This window comes from Neofelis nebulosa, chromosome 16 (assembly GCF_028018385.1).
Source record: "Neofelis nebulosa isolate mNeoNeb1 chromosome 16, mNeoNeb1.pri, whole genome shotgun sequence".
In the NCBI taxonomy this organism is placed as follows: Eukaryota; Metazoa; Chordata; class Mammalia; order Carnivora; family Felidae; genus Neofelis; species Neofelis nebulosa.
Genome location: NC_080797.1, coordinates 25,523,695 through 25,547,982, shown reverse-complemented (window position 1 = coordinate 25,547,982; position 24,288 = coordinate 25,523,695). Strand labels below are relative to the sequence as shown.

Genomic DNA, 24,288 nt, shown 5'->3' with positions numbered 1-24,288 from the left:
GACTCGGGTGATTCCATAACATCCATGGGTCCGCTCGGACCAGCAGGCAGCACTTTCTTCGTCCTGACTTAAGAGCCCAGTCTCCTCTTGCTCTGCCGTTAGTGACGATGCCAACACAGCCATCCTCCGCCATCCTTTGCCTCCGAGGATTGTTACTGAATCCTCCTCATCCCGTCTCTTCCCCAGGAAAAGTCATCTGCCTCTCCTCTGCTCCCACCGCTTCTCTCTCTCCAGCCCTGGTGTCTGGAAATCCCGTATTGACGCAGGACCAGCTCTGAGGCCGGGAGGACCTTCCCTTCTTATTTAATTAGCCTGGCATATCCTGGGGGGATATCCTGAGACTCCTTGCCCTCTACAGATACAAGGACAGGGCCAGTGTCCCAGTGCCCGTTCAGTGGACCATCCCTTGGTCCAAGGTATTCAGCAGATTCAAGGGTGACATTCCTCATGTGTGCTTTCTGGTTCATTCTGCACCCACCTGCCATTTCTAAGGTGGTCCCTGCTGATGTTGAGCGCCTGTGGGAGTCCGGATGTGGGCTCCCTGTGTGGCCAGGTCTCCAGCCAGGTGGCCTCCGACCAGGCTTTTGGCCCCCACCTGGGGCTCCGCGCCTCCTGCCACGGTCGTGAGGCTGCATGACGCCGGGGCCGCAGACGTTCCTTGAGCACCTACTGTGTGCTGGGCACACAGCTGCGCCAAAAACAAGGGCCCGCCTGGACTAACCGTGCCGTCTGTGGAGATGCTTCGTTTTTAGTCACATTTCTAAACTGAGGGGCTTGGCCTAGGTCCTCTCTGCTAGAGGTTCGTTCTGGCTCTAACGTGTTACGACTCTGGATGTCACTTTTCTTTTTTCTTTCTTTCTTTTTTAAATGTTTATTTATTACTGAGAGACAGAGAGCGACCAAGCATGAGCAGGGGAGGGGCAGAGAGAGAGCGAGACACAGAATCCGAAGCCGGCTCCAGGCTCCGAGCTGTCAGCAGAGAGCCCGACGCGGGGCTCGAACTCACACACTGCGAGATCACGACCTGAGCCGAAGTCGGACGCTTAACTGACTGAGCCCCCCAGACGCCCCTGGATGTAACTTTTCTTGTTTGTGGTATCAACTCGAGCTGGAGGGCCCTGACCCTTCCACGTCTTTCCCATCCCAGCTGCCCCCGTTGACTCCCTCACACCAAACTGTGGCCACAACTCCCTGCCCACACCCGACCCTCCTTCGGTCCATCGGTCCAACCTGGGGGCCCGGCCTGGGTCACTCATGCTGCTAGAACTTTTTAAACTGTTAAGGCCGGTCTTTGTATTGGGAGGCAGGAAGGGTTTGGATGAGAGCCAAACAGATCTGTGTCATGCAGGCGAGTCCCAGCTCTGACCTGGGGACAGGCTGCTGTCCTGCAGGGCCACCACCCGTGTGCCCAGAACGCCTCCTCCCCTCAGGTGGCTGCAAGCATGGGCTGGGGATGAAAGGATGTGTGTGAAGGTGTGCCCCTCGTTGTGGGCCAGTGATGACACAGTCTGCCTCCCCAGTGGCAGCGCCCCCTGTTGTGACCAGGCCCTGTTGTGCCAGGAGACCAGAGACCCGGGCTGGGTCAGTCCAGAGCTCAGCACAGTGCTGCACACATACTGGTGAATAGGAGTGCCGCGATCACGCGTGGAGACTGCTTTGACCTTTCACGAGTCCCTTTCATGTGCCACCCCCAAGGCCATCTTTAGAGACCTGTGCAATGGCCTACTGGAATAGGTTCTCTCTTCTGGGCCTTCCGCTTCTCCTCCAGCTGAGTTCTTTGCTGTTGGCGTAGACTGGGTGGGCTCAGTCGAGTGTGCTGGGCTCTTTGTCGTTGAGGCCTCTTGCAACTTCAGGCTTGACAGGCCCCCCTTCCTGCAGCTTGCGGACCACAGTGGCCCCTTCCTCACCCTCCCCCACCCTCCCCACTATGTCCCTTGCTGGTGACACAAGAGGAATGCAGCCCAGCAGGGGATAGGGACACTGGTTGTTCTGGGAGGAGATCAAGAGAGCAGAATGGGGAGGCTGAGGCCACCGAAACAAAGGGCAGGAGACACTGGAGGAGGGGCCTGGACCTTCCTTTGAAACGGCGGCGGCGCTGCTCATTTTAATCCTGTGGGGCTTGGTCTTAGCCTTAGCCTAGCTGCCCAGGTGGGGGAGGGCGCGGCAGAGGCCCAGCTCCGGGTGGGGTGGAAGCCTTGAGTGTCTCTGTCCCATCTGACCAGTGTACTGGACCCAGGTTGAAATGAGAAGGTTATGCCAGGCCTTTGGTTGCTCGAAACCTGGAACTACGCCAACAGACCCCAGACAGGGAGTTGGGATGCGAAAGACCTCTTGGGGGCTCTGGAACTGTGTTCCTCCAGTGTAGGCTTGGGTATGGTGGTGGGGAGGGAGAAGACCCTTCACCCGTATGGACTAATTCTCCTTTTTCACTCAGTAGTCTCCCCTTTTCCTTCCTCTATCTGAGTGTGTATTTAGCACTTGGTAGGGTCCCCTGGGCTGCTTATGGCTTCCTGTCACCCCTGACAGACTTGCCCTTGGCAGCACAGGATCCCGGCCTGCTTTCTCCCCAGGGCAAGCCAGTGGCCCCTGCCGTCTGCCCAGATGAGCACCTGGCCCTGGGCAGCAGGTTGGCCTGAGCACATGGCAGGATCATGCACTCGCGGGTCCCCGGATTGCCTGGTTACCTGGGTGTCTGGTGCGAAGCCGTGACGCACTGCTGTTGTACTTTCCCCGCAGGTCCTTCAAGAGGAGCGACCCTGTGAATCCATACCACGTAGGTTCTGGCTATGTCTTCGCGCCAGCCACCAGCGCCAATGATAGCGAAATATCCAGCGATGCACTGACTGATGATTCCATGTCCATGACGGACAGTAGTGTGTAAGTATCCTGCTATCCCCCTCATGTACGCGGTTGGCAGTGACTCACCAGGCCAGCTGGGCAGAGTCCTCAGCCAGCCATCCTCAGCTGGCTTTGCAAACCCCGTGTGTGTGTGTGTGTGTGTGTGTGTGTGTACATTTGCTTGGCGGGAGGGGAGTGTGCCAGTGCTGGTTTGGGGGCGGTGATGTGGTAGCCTGGGTGGAGTCAAGCTTAGAGCCTTGAAAGGAAAGTTGACTGGTAGGAAACGAAAGTAAGGTAGAAGGTTAAGATGCTTCTCCAGAGGTTTCGTGAGTTGAGAGACCCATCTTCTGGTTGCCATTCCGCCTTTCTTCCCTGGATAGAAGTGCTTGGCTGGTCTCGAAACCCAGGTAATCCAGTCTGCGGAACCAGCAGGCGGGAGATGGGGTGGCATCTGAAGGGTGGCACCTTTTCTGAAGGAAAAGGCATTGAAGGTGGGGGTCAGACGTCCAGCGCTCTCTGAAGGCCCACTGGGTGTAATGTTGCCTCACAGGTGTGTTCAAATGGACACGATTCAGTTCACTGAGTGTTGGTGGGGTGCCTGCTACGCGTCAGGTTCTTCCCCTAAGTAGGGCTTCTCTCCAGAGTCTGATCTTGGATCTTTTGCAGATGGCTGTACTTGGCATACTAAGAGTTTGTTCCTTAAAAAAAAAAAAAACATATTGAAGAATAGTTGACACAATGCTTCGTTAGTTTTAGGTGTGCAACGTAGTGATTCGACAATTCTATACATTACTCAGTGTTGACCGCGATAAGTGTAGTCACCACTTGTCCCCATACAATGTTGCTACGGTGTTCTTAACGATATTCCCTTCGCCGTACTTTTCATCTCTGACTTTCCTATTTCAAAACTGGAAGTTTGTACCTCTTCGTCCTCTTCACCTATTTCGCCCAGCCCCCCACCCACCTAGCGTTTGTTCCTTTGCTTTCTAAACCACAATCCAGGTCCTCGGGGTGGAAGGTCTGATGATGTCAGCAGGCCGTCAGGTGGGGGTCACAATATGCATTGTAAGTCATTTGAGGTCAGGCAGTGGTGATCTCCGGGTAGAGAGCGACCATTCTGAGTCTCGTGTGTGTGTGTGTGTGTGTGTGTGTGTGTGTGTGTGTGTGTGTTGAGCTGGGTGTCCCCATCTCTTGCCCTCCTTTGAGGTTCTGATTCAGGAGAAGCAAGAGAGGTAGAGCCTGGGATTGGGCAAAACTCCCCCAAGAGCTCACCCAACTTCCAGTTGAGAACTACCACTCCAGAAATGGTCTTCAAAGGCTTTCCCACAAGTATTTTGCAGTAGGAAGTTCTTTTGCTAAGGGACCAGTTTTGAAAGGCAAACCCACTGAGCCATGTATCATGGCATGTGTAGAGTTTTCTCCTTTTAGCTTCCTAAAACTGGACCATCTACTCTTCCAGTTTGTTTGAAATCACCTGGTTTCCGTTGGCCAGTGTCCTGTTTGTTGGCCTGTGGCATGGAACCAGTTGGAAGAGAAGTTGATGAGGTTGGTGGATTTGGGATTCTGCCATTGATTTTTCCCCAGCGGCTTTCACTGTGTTGTCTCAGATTCCCCTGTTAGTCAAGGGAGAGAGATCCACCAGGGGAAAGGTTCCGTTTTCATAAAAGACGAGTGTTTTGGCAATAGTAAAAATAGAATAAGGGTACACCTCTTCCATCCAAAATAGAGAAATGAGGGGTTCCACTGAAGTTAGTTTTTCATATTGACTGAACTCTTTTCGTCTCTGCACCTGAGAACAATTATCGTTTGATCGCCACAGTTCTTAAAAGAATACGTTTTTGGTTTATGTTGGATAGTATTAGGCATAACCCACTTCTTTTTTTAATTATTATTTTTTTAAATGTTTGTTTATTTTTGAGAGAGAGAGAGACAGAGCATGAGCAGGGGAGGAGCAGAGACAGAGGGAGACAGAAGCAGGCTCCAGGCTGCTGTCAGCACAGAGCCCGACGTGGGGCTCGAACTCATAAAACACGAGCTCGTGACCTGAGCCGAAGTCGGTTGCGTCAGGGACTGAGCCACCCAGGCGCCCCAGGCATAATTTATTTCTTGATCCCGATAATTAATACAAAGATCTGTTTTCATGCTCTACTGTAGTATCTCCTGGAGGACAAGGTTAGGTAAGGCTGTCTGCCCCTGTACACACATATTGGCTTTTTGAAAAAACAGTTGATTCTTTTTTCTCTCGGTCATGCTGCCCGCTGTCATTTTGCTGCTCCTGTGTGTGTGCTCGCCTCTAGCAACATTACCCCTTTAGCTTTTATTTGTGGATTGCATGGGGGCCTTACTTTCTGAGTAAAATGAGAGTAAGTTGGATTTGAACGAGGGGGTTGAGTGAATCTCCTAAGTCAGATGCAGTTAAGACTGTAAAGGCCTCTGTTTAGTTTTCTTAGAGACTGTTTTTGGCTTGCTTCCTGGTCCTTGTCTGCATTTCAGTCCCCACCATGGATGGAGGTGTTACTCTGGGTACATGGTAAGCTAACTTGGTGGTGTAGTCCCCGCACATGTTTGAGCCTCACAAGACCCACGCAGGAAGGCAGGCAGTCACTCGTGACTTTCACAGATGGGACAGAAAGGCCCAGTGCTGGCCCCGCAAGACAGAGCTCAAATCCAGACCAGACATAGGTCCTTGCTCTTTGCCTACTGCTCCCCTCCCCACAAGCATGTAAATTGCCAGCACGAGATGTTAGTAGGACCAGTTGATAATGAGACCTTTGAGCCACTTTGCGTTTCTTTTATTTATGAGGGAATCACACTGCTTTCTTTTGTAATGGGTTGGAGGAGGGGTAGGAGGGAGCACATGTGCAACTTCTCCCCTGCACACTGCCCCCCACTTCCTTAATGCTTTCCCAGAAGAACTTTCTCAATTTTATTTAGAGACGACTTGAAAGTTCTCTCCCTTCCCACTTCAGCTAAGACACTTGTGGACTTGGAACACCCACTAGCCCCCGTCTGGGATCAGAGAAGTTACCTTGGCCAGCCGGCTGTTCTAGGTAGCCAGGGGCTGGGTGTGGGCCAGGAAAGTCCACTTGGATATAGAGACAGCAAAGGGCAAGCCCTTGATGAGCAGCTTTCTTTTTGGGGCACTGGGTCCCAAGAGGCAGGACCTCAGTGTTGTCCACCCCTCCTGCGGTGTAGCTGTCTGGGATTGGTGGTGAGGACCCAGGACCCCAAGGCCAAGGGAAAGTGCCTGGAAGGCTCGGAGACCTGGGGCCTCCATGTTGGGTCTGAGCTTCTTTTTTTTTTTTTTTTTTAAAGTTTATTTATTTATTTTGAGAGAGAGAATGAGTGAGCAGGGGAAGGGCAGAGAGAGAGAGAGAGAGAGAGAGAGAGAGAGAGAGAGACTCCCAAGGAGGCTCCATGCTGCCAGTTCAGAGCCAGATGTGGGGCTCAAACCCATGAACCTTGAGATCATGACCTGAGCTGAAACCAAGAGTTGGACACTCAACCGACTGAGCCACCCAGGCGGCCCGGGTGTGATCTTCTTGACGGGAGTGTTAGGTGCTCTGTCTGAATCTTCTCCCAACCAAGTGGGCAGGCTATCCTATGCAGCCGTCACATCTGTACCCCCCTGGGCATGTTCATACCAACTGGGGGCGAATTGCTCAGCAGTGCGGGGTCCTTCTCTCTGGGGAGATGTTTGTCCAGGGCGGTTTGCCTCATGCTGCCTACAGTGGGGGACAGAGAGGTCTCCGGATCAAGAGCCCATCGGATGAGGGAGGAGGATGTTCCCGAGGGTCTCAGGCTGCCAGGCGCTGGGGGTCCCTGGGCCCTCCTGCTCTCCTCAGGCTTGGCGTGAGGGCCCGGGCTGTGTGAGCCGCTTTCTGGCCGGCTGGCCCTGGGTGTGTGTGATCTGCCCAGTGCTGGGCGGGTCACCCGGGATTCCCAGGGCTGGGATTAGACCCCTCTTCAGAGCTCTGCCAATTGTGGGCCTCGCACAGATGAGAGCACGGAGCAGGCGAGAAATAAAATGTGTGGGGGATGAAAAGCTGAACTGAACCGCTTTCAGCCCATTGTTCTTCTGGGGAAGCTTAGCGGGGATAAGAGGGTAGCAGGCCCCTTTGAAATTTCCTTGAACAAGTGAATAGGAGCGCCCCATAAAGCGTGAAAAGAACCCTGGCTGTTTCTCCCTGTCACAATGGCCGGCTCTGGCTGCCAGGGGGTCTGTGGGGGGCTGGGGAGTGGGGCCTGGCCGCCCCGCTGGGAGCTGGGGAGGGGACCCGGCCGGGGAGGGGGAGAGGGGGTCACAGGCGGCCTTCAATAGACTCCAGAAGGTTGGAGTTCATTAGACACAAGCCCGAGAAGCAATGGTCTCATTTGCCACAGGACCAATTAAGTCCTGGGGGCCTTTGCAAAGAGGGCCGAGTAGAAGTTGGGCAGGGCCGGCCTGCACTTGGCTGTTCAGGGAACCGGGCGCCAGGGCCCACAGGTACAGAGCTGGCGGGGGCTCCAAAGAAATCATTGCCTTCTCCCACAGCCCACTGCTGACTTCTGTTTTCCTGCTAAGTAGAAAGCCCTGTTAAAGATGGCTGGGGATTGGGTCTTCATGGTAGGCCTCTGAGAAGGCTGTTTTATGAGCCTGTTACTCTGAAACCTGCATTCTCAGAAGAAATAGCTTGCTTGCTTGCTTTTCTTTTCTTTTCCTTTTCTTTTTCTTTTTTTTGGGGGGAAGTTAGCTGCCAGACTGCCAGCGAAGTCCTAAAGCCCAGTCCTTGGAGTGTTGGGCACAGAGGATTGTGGGGACCGTTCTAGGGCATCACGCCTGGGAAGATGCAGCCCGTGGGGGTGGGCAGAGGCGGAAAACATCACCAGCAGCAGGTTCTTCGCCGCCTAAGCGCGGCTTCTGTGTTAGAGGCTGCCCGGAAGCGTGGAAGCTTCGTCTGCAGCGTGAGGGCATCTGTCTTGGCTGTTTGCGCAGAGCAGCCCTCTCTAACAGTCGGGATCAGCTCGACATTAGCTTCCACCCAGGGTGTCACCGAACCAGCGCAAGATGCTTCCCTTGCGTTACGTGCGGAGGGGTGGCTCAGGTTCTTTTCCTTATTTATTTTTATTTCCTTGTATCTTATTTATGGGTTTGCTTTGGACACCAGGGAAAGCATCTGAGTGAACTTCAAATATTATCTTATCTTACAAACCAGGCTTTTGATGTTGGCTGCCATCAGAGGCTGCCTTCTGAGTGGTTGCCAAATGGGAATGCGAGTGGACGCGTGTACGAGTGAGTCGTATATGGCGAAGCCTCGGGAGGACGACACTTGGGTTAGGCGGGGCACGGCGGAGTCAAAAGGCTAAGCTAATTGGCTCGGCTTAAATGGCAGCTAAGTGGAGCCCACACTTCAAAACCACTGCTCCCCAGAAACAGCTGGGCCCCAGCAGCGGGCTCGTTAGCTAAAAGGCTCATAATCAAAGGAGATGGTATAGGGACCAAAACTCGGACACTCTTGAGCTCACAGCGTTGAGCATCCAGGAAATGGATCGTAGACTTTTAGGGCCTGAGCACAAAGAAGAGTGGCCCTCTTCTGGAATGAGCGGCTGTTTTGGAAGAGGACTCTTGGCTGGTGGCGAGGTAAAGCGCCATTTCCGTGAAGGCACCGGTTACGCCTCTGAGCCTCTACAAGTTGACGTCTCTTGTCTGCCCTGGTCACGAGTTTCCTGTCCCGCTGTTGGCATCTGCCCCGGGTGTGGTGGGGGCGTGCATTGGTTGGGAGGTGGGGGTGCTGGAATCATTTGTTCCTCTTGCCTTCGATGGGCCAGGGACCTGCTTCCCCCGCAGAGAAGCTCTACGCACTTCCTCCAGTTCTCTTCTTCCTTCTGTCCTGTGTGGAAGGAGCAAAAGAGGTATAAAAGAGCCCACTAATTTGCATCTGTGTGGAAAGGGGAAGAGCAGAGGCTACTAGCCGGCACCCGAGGACAGAGTCTCGGAGGAGGTGGATGGGGACCTCCTCCAGGACTCTTGAAGCCTTGCCTGTGTCACGGCAAAGTCTGGGGGGTGCTTGATTCCTTCCCCCCGACATTGTCAGGAAGGAGGCCTGGGGCAGAGGCCATCTATCCTTATTAAGTCCCCAGAGGAGTTGCTGGTCAGGAGAGAAAGGCAGGGACCTTGTCTTGCAGCCCTGGGGCAGTAGAAGTTGGTTATACCAATGTGAGACCCAATCTAGGGGACCCCCGTGGTCACCCCCACCCCACAAGGAACGTTAGGTAAGAGACAAGGGGATCTTCACTGTGCCTTGGGAACCACCTGGCATGCCCCATAGCCAGCGAGTGCTGAGTGGTGGGGTAGGATGTTCCAGAATGTTCCCCAGATCTTCCATTCGCCCCTTCAGAATGTCACGTGACTTCACAGGGCTTAACGAATGGGCCATCAGGAAGCTTGGCACCTCCAGGTGGGGCGGGAGGGTGGGTTGCTGAGTTAAGGACACCTGTTCTGGGGCCCAGCAGTGGCTCAGATTTGTACCCTGGGTCTAACTGCTACTGACTGACTCTAGGAGAGCTGCAGAGAGTCCCTGACCATCTTAAAACTTGGTGAGTTTGGGATTTTGTGAGAAGAAAGCCGGATTATACGTCACGTGTGTCTGACCTACAGTGGGAACCGGTACGTGGGGGCTGGCAGCCTCGAGTTAGAGTCAGACCCCTGGTGTAGAATCTGGTTACTGGCCGAGCCAGTAACAGCTGGTCAAGCTCAGCTCGTGAGCACCCAGTTTTCTCCCGTCTTGGAGGTGATCCCATAGTGAAAACATGGAGTTCCGGTGAATACATTCCAGGTGGTTCAGTAAGTTTCTGAACCTAGAACCCTTTATCCTGCCTGGCCTTCCAGGGCCTGGTCAAGTGAGTGAGAAGATGTCTGGGACTCTCAACCTGCGCTGGTCAACTGGCATGCTGTCTCTGGCCCTCTTGGCCTTTCTCTGGGACGGGGCTCACCCTGTGTGTATGTCCTTGCTTTAGATTAATCCTGTTTCTCCCCTTGTGTCCTCAGTACAAGGCTCCTTCACGTGCTAATTCCTAGCCAGAGTTGGGCTGACATACCTCATTGATGTATTGACCTACCATGGTCGATCTGTATCATCCCCGCGGTGGCCCTGTGATCTGGCCTAGGTCAACAGACTTCTGGAAATTTCAGCCACTTGGAATTTTAGGGCATCACACATGAGGAGCTAGAGGTCAACCAGTTGCCCCCGTGTGCTCCCGGGTATTTTTAGGCATTGCTGACTTTCACCCACTGCTGATGAGCCCAGATGTTTTTCTTCCTTCCACCCTGTGATGAACAAAACACCGGGAAAAGGGAAATAACCAACTACCTAATCTCGGTGTTTACAGCCTCCAAGTATGATTCAGTATGGGAGTGTTGGAACCCTGGTGCTTTTGTAAATAAGTGGCCTCCAGAAGGGACGGCAATGGGAAAATAGTCACACCTTGAGCGTTTGACGACTTTCGAGCTCAAAGTTCTTTTTAAAAGAAATCCTACGAGTGCCAAGTCATGTTTTAGTGCCGAATAGCCGGGGTGGAGGCTTTTCTTAAGTCCACTTGCTTTAAAAGATGAAGGACGGGGCGCCTGGGTGGCGCAGTCGGTTAAGCTTCCGACTTCAGCCAGGTCACGATCTCGCGGTCCGTGAGTTCGAGCCCCGCGTCAGGCTCTGGGCTGATGGCTCGGAGCCTGGAGCCTGTTTCCGATTCTGTGTCTCCCTCTCTCTCTGCCCCTCCCCCGTTCATGCTCTGTCTCTCTCTGTCCCAAAAATAAATAAAAAACGTTGAAAAAAAAAAAATTAAAAAAAAAAAAAATAAATAAAAGATGAAGGACATAGGGGCTCATCCTGCCTTCAGGTCTTTGCTCAAAGGTCACCCTCACTGCGAGAACTCCATCGGAACTCCCCCTCACCCCCCACCGCATCCTTTCTTCCCATCTGCTGCCCTGTATTTTGTCCTAGTGCTTACCACTTTCTAACCTGCTGTAGACTTTGTATTTTTGCTTCTTGCCTGCCACCCATTAGACCTTAAGCCTTGTGAGGGCAATTGTCTGCATTTTTGTCCCCTTCCTTCACTGCTGTCTCACCCAGTGCCTGGAACAAGGTCTGACACATAGCAGGTACTCAAACATTTGAACGAATTGCACAGAATGCCACATAGTAGGGGCTTTCTCTTTATGCCCACATTAATCGTGTGTCCTTGGCACTTCCTTAGTTTGGGGGTGGGAGGGTTTGGAGCTGAGGGAAGGAAGGAGCCCAAAGATATTCTTGTGGTGATTTTTTTTTTTTTTTAATTTTTTTAACATTTATTTATTTTTGAGACAGAGAGAGACAGAGCATGAACGGGGGAGGGTCAGAGAGAGAGAGAGACACAGAATCCAAAACAGGCTCCAGGCTCTGAGCTGTCAGCACAGAGCCCGATGCGGGGCTTGAACTCATAGACCGTGAGATCATGACCTGAGCTGAAGTCGGACGCTTAACCGACTGAGCCACCCAGGCGCCCCTCTTGTGGTGATTTATAAAAGGAAGAAATTTGGAAACAGTCGGGAGCTTGACTGTTGGAGAATTACACACACCTTCATTAATGCCTGGCTCAGTCTTCTGCGGGCGTGGTCCCTCTTCTTACAATATTTTGCCCTGGTGGGCTCCATAAGGCCCTGGTTTCCTGATTTGGGGCAGTACGACAGACGGTTGGGAGGACCAAAGGGGCCTTAGATTCTCCTACTTGGGACGCCTGTAAAATAAAATAGGGGAGCCTTTACTTTGGGCTGGCTGGAATGTAATCCGTTCTAAGGCAGAGCTTGAGAGATGAGCTTTACTAAGCTCTTTCCAAGCCAACGATCCTGAACCTGAGAGGGAGTTTGGCAGTTTGATCTTGGATTGATCTTTCTTTCTTTTTTTTTTTTTTTTAATTTTTTTTAACGTTTATTTATTTTTGAGACAGAGCATGAACGGGGGAGGGGCAGAGAGAGCGGGAGACACAGAATCGGAAGCAGGCTCCAGGCTCTGAGCCATCAGCCCAGAGCCCGACGCGGGGCTTGAACTCACGGACCGCGAGATCGTGACCTGAGCTGAAGTCGGACGCTTAACCGACTGAGCCACCCAGGCGCCCCTTGGATTGATCTTTCAATCCAACCTTGGGAACAGCCATGGCGCCCAGGACGGTGTTACACTTGCATGGAGGCGGGTGGCTCTGACCTCCGGTGGGATCTCAGAATGGCTTGTGAATCAGCCCACATCCTGAAAGCATCCTCGTGAGCCTGTGGCTTCTGTCTTTTCTCTTCCGTTAGAGATGGAATCCCTCCTTATCGTGTGGGGAGTAAGAAACAGCTCCAGAGAGAAATGCATCGCAGTGTGAAGGCCAATGGCCAAGTGTCTCTACCTCATTTCCCGGTGAGTACAGTCTAGTGGGGAAGGCAGATGTTTTCAGCCATGTTGAGTCTTGAAGAAAAGGGATGGGAGGTGGAAGGAGGGAGGTCTAGGGTAAGAGGAGGAGCAGGGTCTGGGGGGGGTCCACTAGGGGAAGGGGAAGGGAGGAGCCAGGCAAGAGGTGTTACATGCTTCCTTGAGGTGTGATGCTGAGCAGAGTAGAGCTCATGATGACCTACTTGAACTTCTACGTTTTCTCAATTCAAGAAAGAAAATTTTCCATGAGAAAACCATACCAGTGCTTTTCCAGAAACGAAGAAATGGTAGGAGTTAGTCCATGCTTCTCATCGGGTTCCCGCTAGAATGGAAGTCCCCTGAGGGTAGGGAGTTGTGTCTGTGATGTTGAATGCCCTGTCCACAGAGACTAGAACAGCGCCTGGCACGTAACAGGTGTTGACTGAGACATATTGACTGAATCCGTGAATGAGGAGACTAGAGAAATCTCTGCCTCCTGCAGAAGGAAAATCCTGTCCCTGAGACATTCTCCTCGTGTTGACGGTACAGCGCGATCGTTTCGGTCCTCCATTCGTCTATGTACTTGGCCATTTCTCCTGTTGACTTCCCAAGCCCTGGAGGGCAGCTGTTCTGTCCTGTCTGTTCCCAACCCCAGAACTTGGTTTAGTACCTGCAGTTGGATCTGCACCTAATGAATGCAGAACGAGTGAAGTGTTTGGAAGCAAGGATCTCATAAAACAGTTTCTCCCTGTGACTGATGTGAGAGGCCACCAAAGTGTGAAGATGCTTTCCTGGCCTCTCCCCCATCTGTTTCCACGTCGCGGAGGGCAGCCAGCATGTGGCCCCCTATACTCCGCAAAGCCTCAGAAGCCTCATGCAATCTGCTGAGACCCAGACTGCAAGAAAACTGCTCCCTGGGCAGGGGAAGAGAGTGCCCGCCTTTGAGCGGCATCTCTGTCTGTGAATCCTTTCTGCCGGCTTCCAAGAATTCAGTTGGTTCATCAGTTAGGTTGCATTCAGAAAATTAACACGTCGCATTGCTAATCCCACATTGCATTAGTGCATGGGGTGTTGGTTGCTAGAGCAACTCCTCTCCAAAAGCCCCTCCCACGGGGCAGACTTTGTCCTAAAATTGGCCTGTTAGGATGCTTTTCTGGGGACCTTCAGCATCCCCCTCCCCTCCTCAGTAATATTACCCCCCAAACACAACAGTATTGATGATACAGATTTTTTCGGCTGGGCGTTGGGGGATGCAGGGGGCGAACGTGTGTTAATAAAGAAAAGTTCTGTGGCCCAAGCTTGTAAATTAGATGATTTGGTCCTGGGGTGTGCAAATCGACTTTCTCCACAAGGCAGCGCTTTGATCGGGGCTGCGCGGAGCCAGCCTACATGAGAAGGGCCGGCTCCTACAGGGGGTGGGGGTGGGGGTTGGGGTCGGGGGGCCTTCTCTTTCCCCCACTCCGTTCTGTGGCTAAGTGGTTGCCGGTCCCGGTGGTGAGGCCTGCTCTCTGCAGGGAAAAGCCGGCTTTCACAGGTTGGCTCTCCGATGCCCCCACCTACCCTAAAGCAAAGGGCAGAGCAAGAGGGGAGTGAGAAAGAGGGAGGCAGACAAGCCAGGGGAGGGGGTGGCGGGAGGACAGGAGGACAGAGAGCCGGGCGGTGGGAGTTCTCTGTTTGCTGCTCTTGGCAGGCATCCTCGATGCCTTTTTATATTCTGTACTTGATTTGGAGATGTTCCCTTTTCCCTTGATAGATCAGCTTCAGGCAGCCAAGCTCAGCAGTGTTCTGCTACTAGCCCGCAGCATCTTTCTTCATTTTCTGTACAAAGAGACGGGGAGGAGGGGTGGAGAGAACCAGGGAGATCTAGGACAGTGTTGAGACAACACCACCTCAAAGGTGCACAGTGTGCGGCCAGGAAATAAATTACCACTTCTTCTGATCCGGCCGTGTGACTCCCTTTTTTCCCCCCTTTTCTCCCTCCCCCACCCCCACCTCCCTTCCAATCTTATTATTATTATTATTTTTTTAATTTCCAGCTCCCTTTCTGTTTAGACTCTACTTTTTATTCCTTGAGTTGTCCCTCTCCCCTCCCCACCTCAGAGGGCTGCCTTTTTTTTTTTTTTTTTTTTTTTTTTTTTGATGTTTGACAACAGTCTTTGAAGATTTTCTACTTCAGAGTAGCTACTGATGGGCTGGTTGTACTACAGAGAGAACAAGCGGGGCCTCTCGGAGTGCGACCAACTGCTCCTGCCCAAGGCAAACGCTGGTGGGGACCATGGCTCTCCATGAGGTCGCGGCGCCGGCGCATAAAGCTCTGGAGCAGCCGGGGCGCCGCGCCTGCCGCTCTCCGCCCGCCCGTGCGGCCGTGGCCGTGGCCACCGCGCCCGGGAAGCTCCGGCGGGCGCCGCGGGCCGGCCCTCCTGAACGTGCATCGTGTCTCCCCTCCCCGCGCCCCGTAGAGAACCCACCGCCTGCCCAAGGAGATGACCCCCGTGGAGCCCGCCACCTTTGCGGCCGAGCTCATCTCCAGGCTGGAGAAGCTGAAACTGGAGCTGGAGAGCCGGCACAGCCTGGAGGAGCGCCTGCAGCAGATCCGAGAGGTAGTGCTGGGCCCTGTCCCTCTCCCCGCCCCCACCCTAGGGCTGGCTGGCAGGTGCCTTTGCTGCGGCCCCACCTCTGTGCCGTGGCCCCGCCCCTCCCCCTGACCCTGCGCGGCCGCGGCCCCGCCCCTCCCCCCGCCCACTGGAGACTTGGCCGTTCCCTGCTGCTTGCTTGTCCGCTTACCCCCCGCCCCACCCCTGTGCTGCCTTTCCCTCCAGGATGAAGAGAAGGAGGCCTCTGAGCTAGCGCTGAGCTCCAGGGAGGGGGGCCCCACCCCGCACCCCCTCTCCCTCCTGCCCTCCGGCAGCTACGAGGAGGACCCGCAGACCATTCTGGACGACCACCTGTCCAGGGTCCTCAAGACCCCCGGCTGCCAGTCGCCGGGCGTGGGCCGCTACAGCCCCCGCTCCCGTTCCCCCGACCACCACCACCACCACCAGCAGCACCACCCCCTCCTCCCGCCCGGGGGCAAGTTGCCCCCCGTGGCCGCCTCGCAGGCCGGTTGCCCCCTCCTGGGAGCCAAGGGCTTCGTGACCAAGCAGACGACGAAGCACGTCCACCACCACTACATCCACCACCACGCCCTCCCCAAGACCAAGGAGGAGATCGAGGCGGAGGCCGCACAGAGGGTGCGCTGCTTCTGCCCGGGGGGCTCCGAGTATTACTGCTGCTCGAAATGCAAGAGCCACCCCAGGGCTCTGGAGCCCGTGCCGGCCGAGCAGTTCGGGTAAGTGTGAGCGCAGACTGGCGATTCTGGAGCTTCCCGGTGGGGGTCAGAGGTCACGGGCACTTGGCTTCCGGGAGGGAGGCGCGGGGGGCGGGGTCTTTGGTGTCCCCCCTGCCGTCCCCCCCCCCCCCAACCCGCTGAACCCACCGGTTCCAGGGGTCCCAGAGGTGTAACGGGGCCCCTGGGATGGGTGTGGTTCTTGGTTCTCCGCAGCAGCAGAGGTGGTACCCCGCCCAGACGGACCGGGAAAAGCGTGGAGCCGGGCCCGGCCCTGCCAGCCAGGGAAGGAGGCACCCCAGGCGGACCCGGGGCCCTGCAGCTGCCCGGGGAGGAAGGAGACAGGTCGCAGGATGTCTGGCAGTGGATGCTGGAGAGTGAGCGGCAGAGCAAGCCCAAGCCCCATAGGTAAACACTGCGGCGGCGGCGGCGGGGGTCACGGGCAGTCACCACAGAGGTATCGTGGGGATGGCTAATTTTGCAGTGGGCCGAAAACAAATATGACTGTTTGCTCCTGCCGCCTTAATATTAAACGTTGGACTGAGCAGACCACAAAAATGCCATGTTTTGGCAACACCCCCTGTGCGTGTTATGGTAGGGGTTTTTTTTTCTCTCCTCTCTTTGAGGGCAGGATAGAGAAGTTTCTATTGAAGTCATATTTTCCAGTTTCTCTAACTCAGTTTCTTTCCTTCTGCTTTCTCTCTCCTTCCTTGTTCAGTGCCCAGAGCACAAAAAGGGCCTACCCCTTAGAGTGCGCCCGCGCGTCCCCCGCCGAGCGAGCCGGCCGGCACCACCTGCTGGGGGGCAGTAACGGGCACCCCCGCGCTGCCCCCCGAGCTCATCCGTTCACCCAGGACCCCGCGATGCCTCCCCTGACCCCACCCAACACGCTGGCGCAGCTAGAGGAAGCCTGCCGCAGGCTGGCCGAGGTGTCCAAGCCCCCCAAGCAGCGGTGAGTGCAAGCAGCACAGAGGTGAAGTGAAGGCAGAGGCTGGGACCTGGCCTCTCAAAAAAGGGCCTCTTGCCCTCTCTACCTGGGTCTCCGTCGCTCCTCAGGGAGGACGGGAGGCTTCTGGCCATATAACGAGTCCCCTTCCCACCCGCTAGAAATTGTTCCTCTTAGTTCTGTTTGTTCCAAAGAGCCAGCCGGTAAAGGATCTGTTTGTTAGGCAAGTCAGGCCTTGCAGGAGAATGAATTTCAGTAATTCCTTACAAATCCCGTTCCCTACAGCCGCCCTGATCACGTGAAGCCGGTTAGATGAACACGTAAGAAGCCGTGACTGGTGGCGAACTTAGAGCTCAGCCCTTTGCCTGGGCCGGCAGTGTCCAGTCCCAGGCTCCCAGGGAACCTAGGATAGGATGGCTGTGCCCCATTGGGATGGAAGTTGGCTCTGTGTCTCTTTAGGGCCTACAGGGCACTCCTTTTCTGTCTGCTCCCCCTTTGCCAGGGGACAGCAGGCTTCTCTCTCAATCCTCCGCTCTGGCTGTGTGCCCTCAGGTGCTGTGCGGCCAGTCAGCAGAGGGACAGGAACCACTCGGCCGTTGGTCAGGCGGGAGCCACGCCCTCCTCTAACCCAAGCCTGGCTTCAGAAGAGTGAGTGTCTTTACCCCGACCTTCCTGGGATCCGCCTCGTGGTTTACGTTTCAGGGCATCAACTCTCTGGCGTTGGGATTTTTTGGAAATTTTTTCTAGTAGGTTAAAATCACCTCGATTTTAACATTAGCAACGAGGACCAGCAGATGCAGAGGTGGCCGTAAACCAGGATCTCGGAAACTCGGCCTTTACCGGGAAACGCACCGTGGCTCGTACACAGGTGTTGTTTCCCGAAGAGGGGGGTGGCTCAGGGCTCCTGGGCACGCCGCCATCAAAGAGCTGAGACGTGACGCCGTTAGCAGGTGGATAAAAGGGGTCCCCAGACCTGGATGGAAAAGTTGCCTTCGTTCAGCTTGAAGTTAGCAAGTTGGAAACTTTGAGCAGGAAGAGGAGTCTCCGCCATTGCAGAGATGGAGAGAGGACAGTCTTTGTTGTTTTGCTTTGTTTGCTCTGTTGGTTGCTTTCCCCAGTCGGGCCACGATCCTTGTCGTCAATTTACACTGTTGCAAAGTGGACTGAGAAGCTTGGTTCCTTTACAGGCTGGTGCAGTTAGAAAGAAATCTGCAGGGGTGTGAGATGGGCCCAGTGATTCGAGGTTTCTTGGCTTAACTTGTTCCTCTTGAGCGATGAGCAACGTTTGAGGTCCTGAATAAGCCACCGCCCTGGACCCTTTTGTTTTCATTGGTCGACCTTAAGGGTACCAGCTGTCTTTTTCCTTGTTAATGCCACCCTACAAACTCCGAATAAACGAGGGAGGTCACAATGCCTGGGCTTGCCTTCCCAGGGGGCTCTGGCGTCCATGCCATCCCAGGAGATGCTCTGGTCTCTACAGCATCCCCATGGCTCTGTGGTCGCTTGCCCTCCCGTCTTCATTGGCTGGCACCCCGTGTGTGCCATCCTGAAGGAGACTGTTCTGTCCCCACCCCCCCTCCCTTTTGGAGCTAGCGAGGGAAACAACAGCAGTGTCTACAACCAAAAGGAAACTCTCCCTTCCTGTGTGCGCCATGCGGGTGACCCGGAGGTGGGCTGTGTGCTCCCAGAGGTGGCTGCCTCTGTGGTCCAGGGGCCCCCCACACCCAAGCCCCCTTTGAGCTTCTAGCTACAGCCCCACTTCATCTCTGCAGACTGTTTGAGAGCCTGTGTGTGTGCTGGGAGCACTTGCTGCCTTCAGATGCTGAACTCGTTGCGTTCCATCCTATTTTTCAGTCACAAAGAGCCAAAGAAGCTGGCGGCGGTGCACGCGCTCCAGGCCAGCGAGCTGGTCGTCACATACTTTTTCTGTGGAGAAGAAATTCCATACAGGAGGATGCTGAAGGCTCAGAGCTTGACCCTGGGCCACTTTAAAGAGCAGCTCAGCAAAAAGGGAAATTATAGGTAAGGGCCCTGCGGCTTCTTGCCGCTCCAGAGTTTGTTTGCTCAGAACCGAGAGCCAGAGTCGCTTCCCTGGCCCGGCCGGACCCGGGAGGGGCCAGGAGGCAGGCGCTTCGGGAGGCCATTGGGCTGCCTGGTGCTTGGTTCCTTCTCATTTCCTCTCTCCCCTCACCACTGACAGAAATAACACAGCAGCAGGGAGGCCTCTGGGAGGGCTCTGTGGGGACCGGGACGGGCTTTTTCTACCAGGTGAATGAGACTCTGAGGAGAAAAGGGGCTTTGCCAGGAGAGCTGGGCTTGGGCCATCTTGTGGACGCCCTACCTGCAAGGGAGAGGAGGGGTGTGTGTCGGGGAGAGACAGACGGACCGACCAGTGAGGGAGGCTTGGGTCTAGGAGAGACTGTTCACGCTGAAGGCTTGGGGAAGGGCAGGGACCATCGCCTAGGAATCTAGACAGCATTCTCCTTACTCAGCCTTTCTGCCTGAAGAACTACTTCCTGTGGTGAACGGGCCATGTGAAGCAGGAATGCTCATCAGAGAAGGGGCAGGACCCATGGGTGGGCACCAGGCAGACAGGGCTGGCTACTCTTTCTGCTGGGGCCTTGGCAAGGGAACCTGCCCCCCCCCCCCCCCCCCCCAACCCAGGCTTCCTTTCCCTGCCTGCTCAGCGGAGATGCTCACCTGGCCTCCTACGGCCCCCGAGAGGATCCAAGAGCAGGGACCATTTTCTTGGTGACTTTCCCCTTAACTTGGGGTGGGTGATGACTCCACCCCCGTTTGCCCGGAGGCCTAGCCGCCCCTCACATGGCCTTCATCCCAAGGGAACGTGTGGGTTCTGCTACAGCTGTGTCTGGGGTGCCATGTGCAGGACCAGGGCAAGGGGGAGGCAGGTGAGGTGCCCGGGCGCACACAGCTTCGGGAGGAGCACAATTCGTGCTCGGAAGGTGCCCGCCCATTCCCGCCGCCAGCCCAGGATGGGAACGGAGAACCCGAATAGCACTTAGCAACCTGCCGGGTGGGCGCTGGCTCCCGGAGTCCACCTCCAGGACCCCGAGACCTTGTCCCTGCCAGAGCGGGCCTTGCGTATCTCTCCCAGGCACTCTGCCTAGGAGCTGACTGGGGCAGGGGCCCACAGTGCTTTCCTTTTGCAGGGAAAGGATAGGGCTCTGAGGCCAGGACCCTGTAAGTGACCGAGAAGCAGGGTGTGGAGCTGGGCTTAGATCTTTCCATTTTACGGCGGGGCAGAGACAGTGCTGCAAATGTTGCAGAGGGATTGAGGCACGGGCCTGGCTGCTTCCGCTCCTTCGTCGTCGTCGTCTTCTTTCTTTTTTATCTTGAACAGACACAAGGTGAAACTAATTACACAAGTGTGCCCCTCCAGGGATTCATTTTGATCTCAGCTTTGACTCGGCTGGACTTTGAGTGGAGCTGCAGGTGACCTTCAGGGGAAAAAGGGCCACGGAGCGCCGAGCTGAGGCTGCAGGGGAGGGTCCGCGCTCAGCCACTCCGGCCACATCTGGCTCTGATTTTTTTTTTTTTTTTTTTTTTTCTAAGGCACACTTAATAAGCTTGGCTTTGAAGCCTCGGCCTCCCCTTTAATGCACAAAGACTTGCACAAATGGTTGACTCTCGAATTCTTTACTGATTGGATCAGGCTGTGGCCAGGCCCTTCCCAGCCGCCTTATCTCTCTGTACTTGCTCTCCTGGCTCGTGGGGGCACAGGGTGTCATGCCTGGCCTGCCCGGCAGGGGTGGGGCTCCCCCTCAGCAACACCCCCCCCCCCAATAAAAAAGCCCAGCGGGGATGGGGCCACGGGAGTGGGGGACCTGGGCTGCATTGAGTCATCTCAACATGGCAGGGGTTCAAAAGGAGAACAGTCTCTCCAGACGTGCCAGACGCTATCGGTGCCAGATGTCAGAAGAAAGCAAAGTTTGCCACAGAAAGCATGTTGCAGTGGAAAAGCCCGTTTCTTGGAGAAAATGAGGGCAGCGCAGTGTGTTTGAAGTCTTGGGGCTGGGGCCGAGGGAACGCGGCCTGTCTCCTCTCTGGAAGAGGTTGTATTTCTGTGAAAGGTCACTGTGTGTTTGCTCAGAGGTGCTCAGAGAGGGCCCAACTCGGTAGACCCGGGGGGTCAGAGCTGGGGGGCCGTGGGGCCCAATGGAGGGGGACGTCAGAACGGGAGACCCTTGTGGGAAAGGTGGCCTCCCCCCCACCCCCCTCTGGCATCTCCTGTGCACAGTGCCCCTCCCCCCCATCTCCTCTCCAGCCCCCCGAGTGTTCCGATCCCCTCGATAGGAAGCGCTCTCCCCACTGACCCGTCCGGGCCGTGCCGTTCACCCCGGTGCTGTGGCCCAGCTGCGAGGGCTAAAAACCAGGAACCTTGACTAAACCCAGCTGGTTCACTTTATTCAGCCTTATCTCCTATGAAAGTATTTGGCTTGCCTTCATTAAAGAGGAAAGAAGTTTAGCTCTAACCAAGGGGAATTCTTCTTTTTTTTTTTTTTTTTTTTTTTTTTAATGAAAAGACAGAAACAAAAACCAACTGTAACCCTGAGACACAATTGCATTTTTTAGAGAGCCGGCCACCCCCCGCCCAACCCCCAGAGGATCGTGACCCTCCCTCCGTGAGTGGCCTTTATTGGCTGGAGGTGCCGGCTTGCAGGGGCGAGTTTAATCCGCCTGAGGGGGTCTCCCTGGAAGGGGACCGGGGAAGGAAGGGGCTTGGGGGTGAGCCCGCCTGGAGGACAAGCCGTCGTTTCTGAATGTGGCTCTCCTGAGAGAGGCCGGTCATTTGCGTCCACACAATTAAACAGCCTTAGAAGAAAGGAGTCTGGGGTGGGATAAAAGGAACCTTTAATCAACGGGCATAATAGAAGGGTCTTTAGTGTTTGACCCCGGAGGGGTGGGAGGGAAACGGGGCGAAGAGGGGAGAGCAGCGGGGCCGGGGCCAGTCTGCAGCCCTGGGAAGCAAGGTGGGGCTGGCCAGCCTCCCGCAGGGGCCACTGAGGAGAGCAGCCTGCCCCATGGCTGAGCCAGGGTCGGGCCAGGAGAGCGGGGCCTGTGGGCAGCGGAGGCTGGGGTCTCTGCCTTCTCCGGACTTCTGCAGTTGCGGGGGGGCTGGGGCTGGGGCCTCTCTGAGGGGCCCGTCTCAGCTGCTACTTCAGATGCACCAGGCAAGTTTTGCCCTCCCCATGCCCCCCTTGGTAAAAAGGGAGAAAGCAGACAGCTCTGCCCGCAACGTGCGCTTGCCCTGGTGTGCGTGCCGGGCCGAAGACCGCAGCCTCGGAGCTGTCCGCAGGCGGTTGGCCGCCCGGCCCGCTGCTCCCGGGGTGGCCTCCCGTGACGCCCCGGTGGCCGTCGTCAGTCGGATGCGGGCCGAGGTTTACATGCACGCCAGCTGCAGCAGAACCCTCAGGACCCCTTTGTCGTCTCGGTGTTGACGTAACCTGTCTTTTAAACAAAGCAGAAAATGCAGTCTTACCAAGACGCGTTTTGGGTTTTCCTTTTAAGGTATTACTTCAAAAAAGCAAGCGACGAGTTTGCCTGCGGAGCCGTGTTTGAGGAGATCTGGGACGATGAGGCCGTGCTCCCCATGTACGAAGGCAGGATTCTGGGGAAGGTGGAGAGGATCGATTGAGCCCTTGGGGTCGGGCTCTGGCGGACTGTGGGGGCCGACACCCACGCCCCCGGCCTTGGCCGTGACGGACCGCGACAAGACCTTTTGAAGGAAAACTAAACCAATGAAGAAGACGAAGTCTAGGGGAGAATTGGCCACTGGCCACTTGGGGAGGAGGGTGGGGGGAGGGGGAGGTTGGTTTTCATTATTCACGAGCTGGGTACTGAGATAAGAAAAGCCTGAACTATTTATTAAAAACATGACCACTCTTGGCTATTGAAGATACTGACTGTATTTGAGAGACTGCCATACATAATATATGACTGCCTAGGGATCTGAAATCCATAAACTAAGAGAAACTGTGTATAGCTTACCTGAACAGGAACCCTTACTGCTATTTATTGAACAATTGATTCCCCCTGTCCCCAGTTTATGGATATGCTGCTTTAAACACAGAAGGGGGAGAGAGGAGGTTTTAATTGCCCTATCCAAACTTAGGGGTTGAGCTAGGACTGCATGAATGATTTCTTCATTAAAAGAGGATTTCTTATGCTTTGCCCTGCCCTTCTCCAAGCGAAGATAGACTTTTACAAATGGTGCCCTACCATTGACACACGCAGAAATTGGTGCATTTTTTTCTTTCTGTGCTGCTCTATTTTGTCGTAAAGGCCCTGATTTATGTGGCAACGTCACTGCCATGTAGTGTCATCACATTGGATGGGGATCCATTGTGGGGTGCAGGGTGGGAAGCCTCCCTTTTGGGACCCCAGATTTACTCAGTAACTTTTCTAACCCCACCAAGGTCCGGCGCCCCGTGGCGGAGGCTTGCTAGAACCTTGGAGTTCAACTTGTGCTTTTATTGAGATAACGACTCCTTGGAGTTTGGGGGAGGGGGAGGTTTTTTGGGTTTTGTGGGTTTTTTTGTTTGTTTTAATTAGTCTTTGGACCACCGCCGTCCTGGAAACCACCCCGGCCCACCCACCCCCCCCCCCCCCTTGCCCTGCAAAGAAGCGGACAGTTGTGGCAAGACCTAGCAGCACCCTTTCCTCCAGACACCTTCATTTTGACGTTCGGGTTTTTGTGTGAAGTTCATCTGTACATTCTGTTTGCCATTGTTCCTTGTACTATATGTCTGTATATATTGTATGACAAGAGAGTATTAATCCACTATCTCTAGTGCTTGACTTTAAATCAGTACAGTACCTGTACCTGCACGGGGTCCTGCTCCGTGCGTCGCCCTATATTGAGGGCTCAAGCTTTCCCTTGTTTTTTGAAAGGGGTTTATGTATAAATATATTTTACGCCTTTTTATTACAAGTCTTGTACTCAACGACTTTCGCCATGGCATTTTGTTCTACTTATACTGTAAATTATGCACTATAAAGAGTTCATTTAAGGAAATCTACTTGGTACAATAATTATTGCAATTAAGAGATGTAGCCTTTATTAAAATTTTATATTTTTCAAAACGTGGGCCTCGTCTTTGCATCCGCGGGGGTGGGAGCAGGGCAGAGGCACCCTTCCGAGTGTGAGCAGCTGCCCTTGATGTCCCGTCTTGCTTGAGCCCAGCTCTGACTGTCCCCCACGTCTTCTCACCCCACCTGGGGGTTTTGAAAAACCAGTGCTTCAAAAAAATCACCTGGTTACTGGCTGAGGATTTTCTTGTCCCGGAGCAGGCCGTAGACAACTTCTCCATTTCCAGTGCTGCCTCTTCCTCTGATCCGGCCAGGCGGGGACCGGAGATACGGAGCTGAGATGGCCTTCTCCCAGGAACCCTTGCGTTTCCAGGAAATGGTGCGTGGATCTGGAATGTCTAGCGGGACGAATGACCCTTGAGCTCGGGGCTATCCAGGCACCCGCTCCGTGGCTGTGCCAACTCAAACGATGCCTTCAGCAGGCGTCCGGGCTGCAAAGGTGGTGGGAAGAAGGTGGTTCAGCAGGAAAACTGCACGGTTCCCTGGATAGTGTGCTTCGTGCAGCCGTGGAAGCCGGCCGTCGGTGGTGGTTCACTCCACAAACCAGGTTACCTCCCGGTGTGTCGGGCATTCGGAGGCCGGGCTGTAATTCCGATCTGGGAGAGCGTGTCTACTTTCGAAGAGTCCTATAATGGACCCATTTTAGGAAAAGAGGATCTGCTGGACTTGAC

General features: G+C 54.8%; 1 protein-coding gene across 4 annotated transcripts in view; it reads left to right on the top strand.

The window, feature by feature from the left end:
- AXIN2 (axin 2) overlaps positions 1-23,611 on the top strand; it is a 32,769-nt gene extending 9,158 nt beyond the window's left edge. For all 4 annotated transcript variants that reach the window (XM_058702923.1, XM_058702922.1, XM_058702924.1 and 1 more), the window contains exons 3-11: positions 2,737-2,877; positions 12,143-12,245; positions 14,696-14,836; positions 15,056-15,564; positions 15,778-15,969; positions 16,280-16,513; positions 17,060-17,155; positions 18,362-18,529; positions 22,037-23,611. In XM_058702923.1, the coding sequence (XP_058558906.1) occupies positions 2,737-2,877; positions 12,143-12,245; positions 14,696-14,836; positions 15,056-15,564; positions 15,778-15,969; positions 16,280-16,513; positions 17,060-17,155; positions 18,362-18,529; positions 22,037-22,163 (1,711 nt within the window). In that variant the 3' untranslated portion in view covers positions 22,164-23,611. The remainder of the gene's footprint in view (positions 1-2,736; positions 2,878-12,142; positions 12,246-14,695; positions 14,837-15,055; positions 15,565-15,777; positions 15,970-16,279; positions 16,514-17,059; positions 17,156-18,361; positions 18,530-22,036) is intronic.
- Positions 23,612-24,288: the final 677 nt, after the last annotated feature.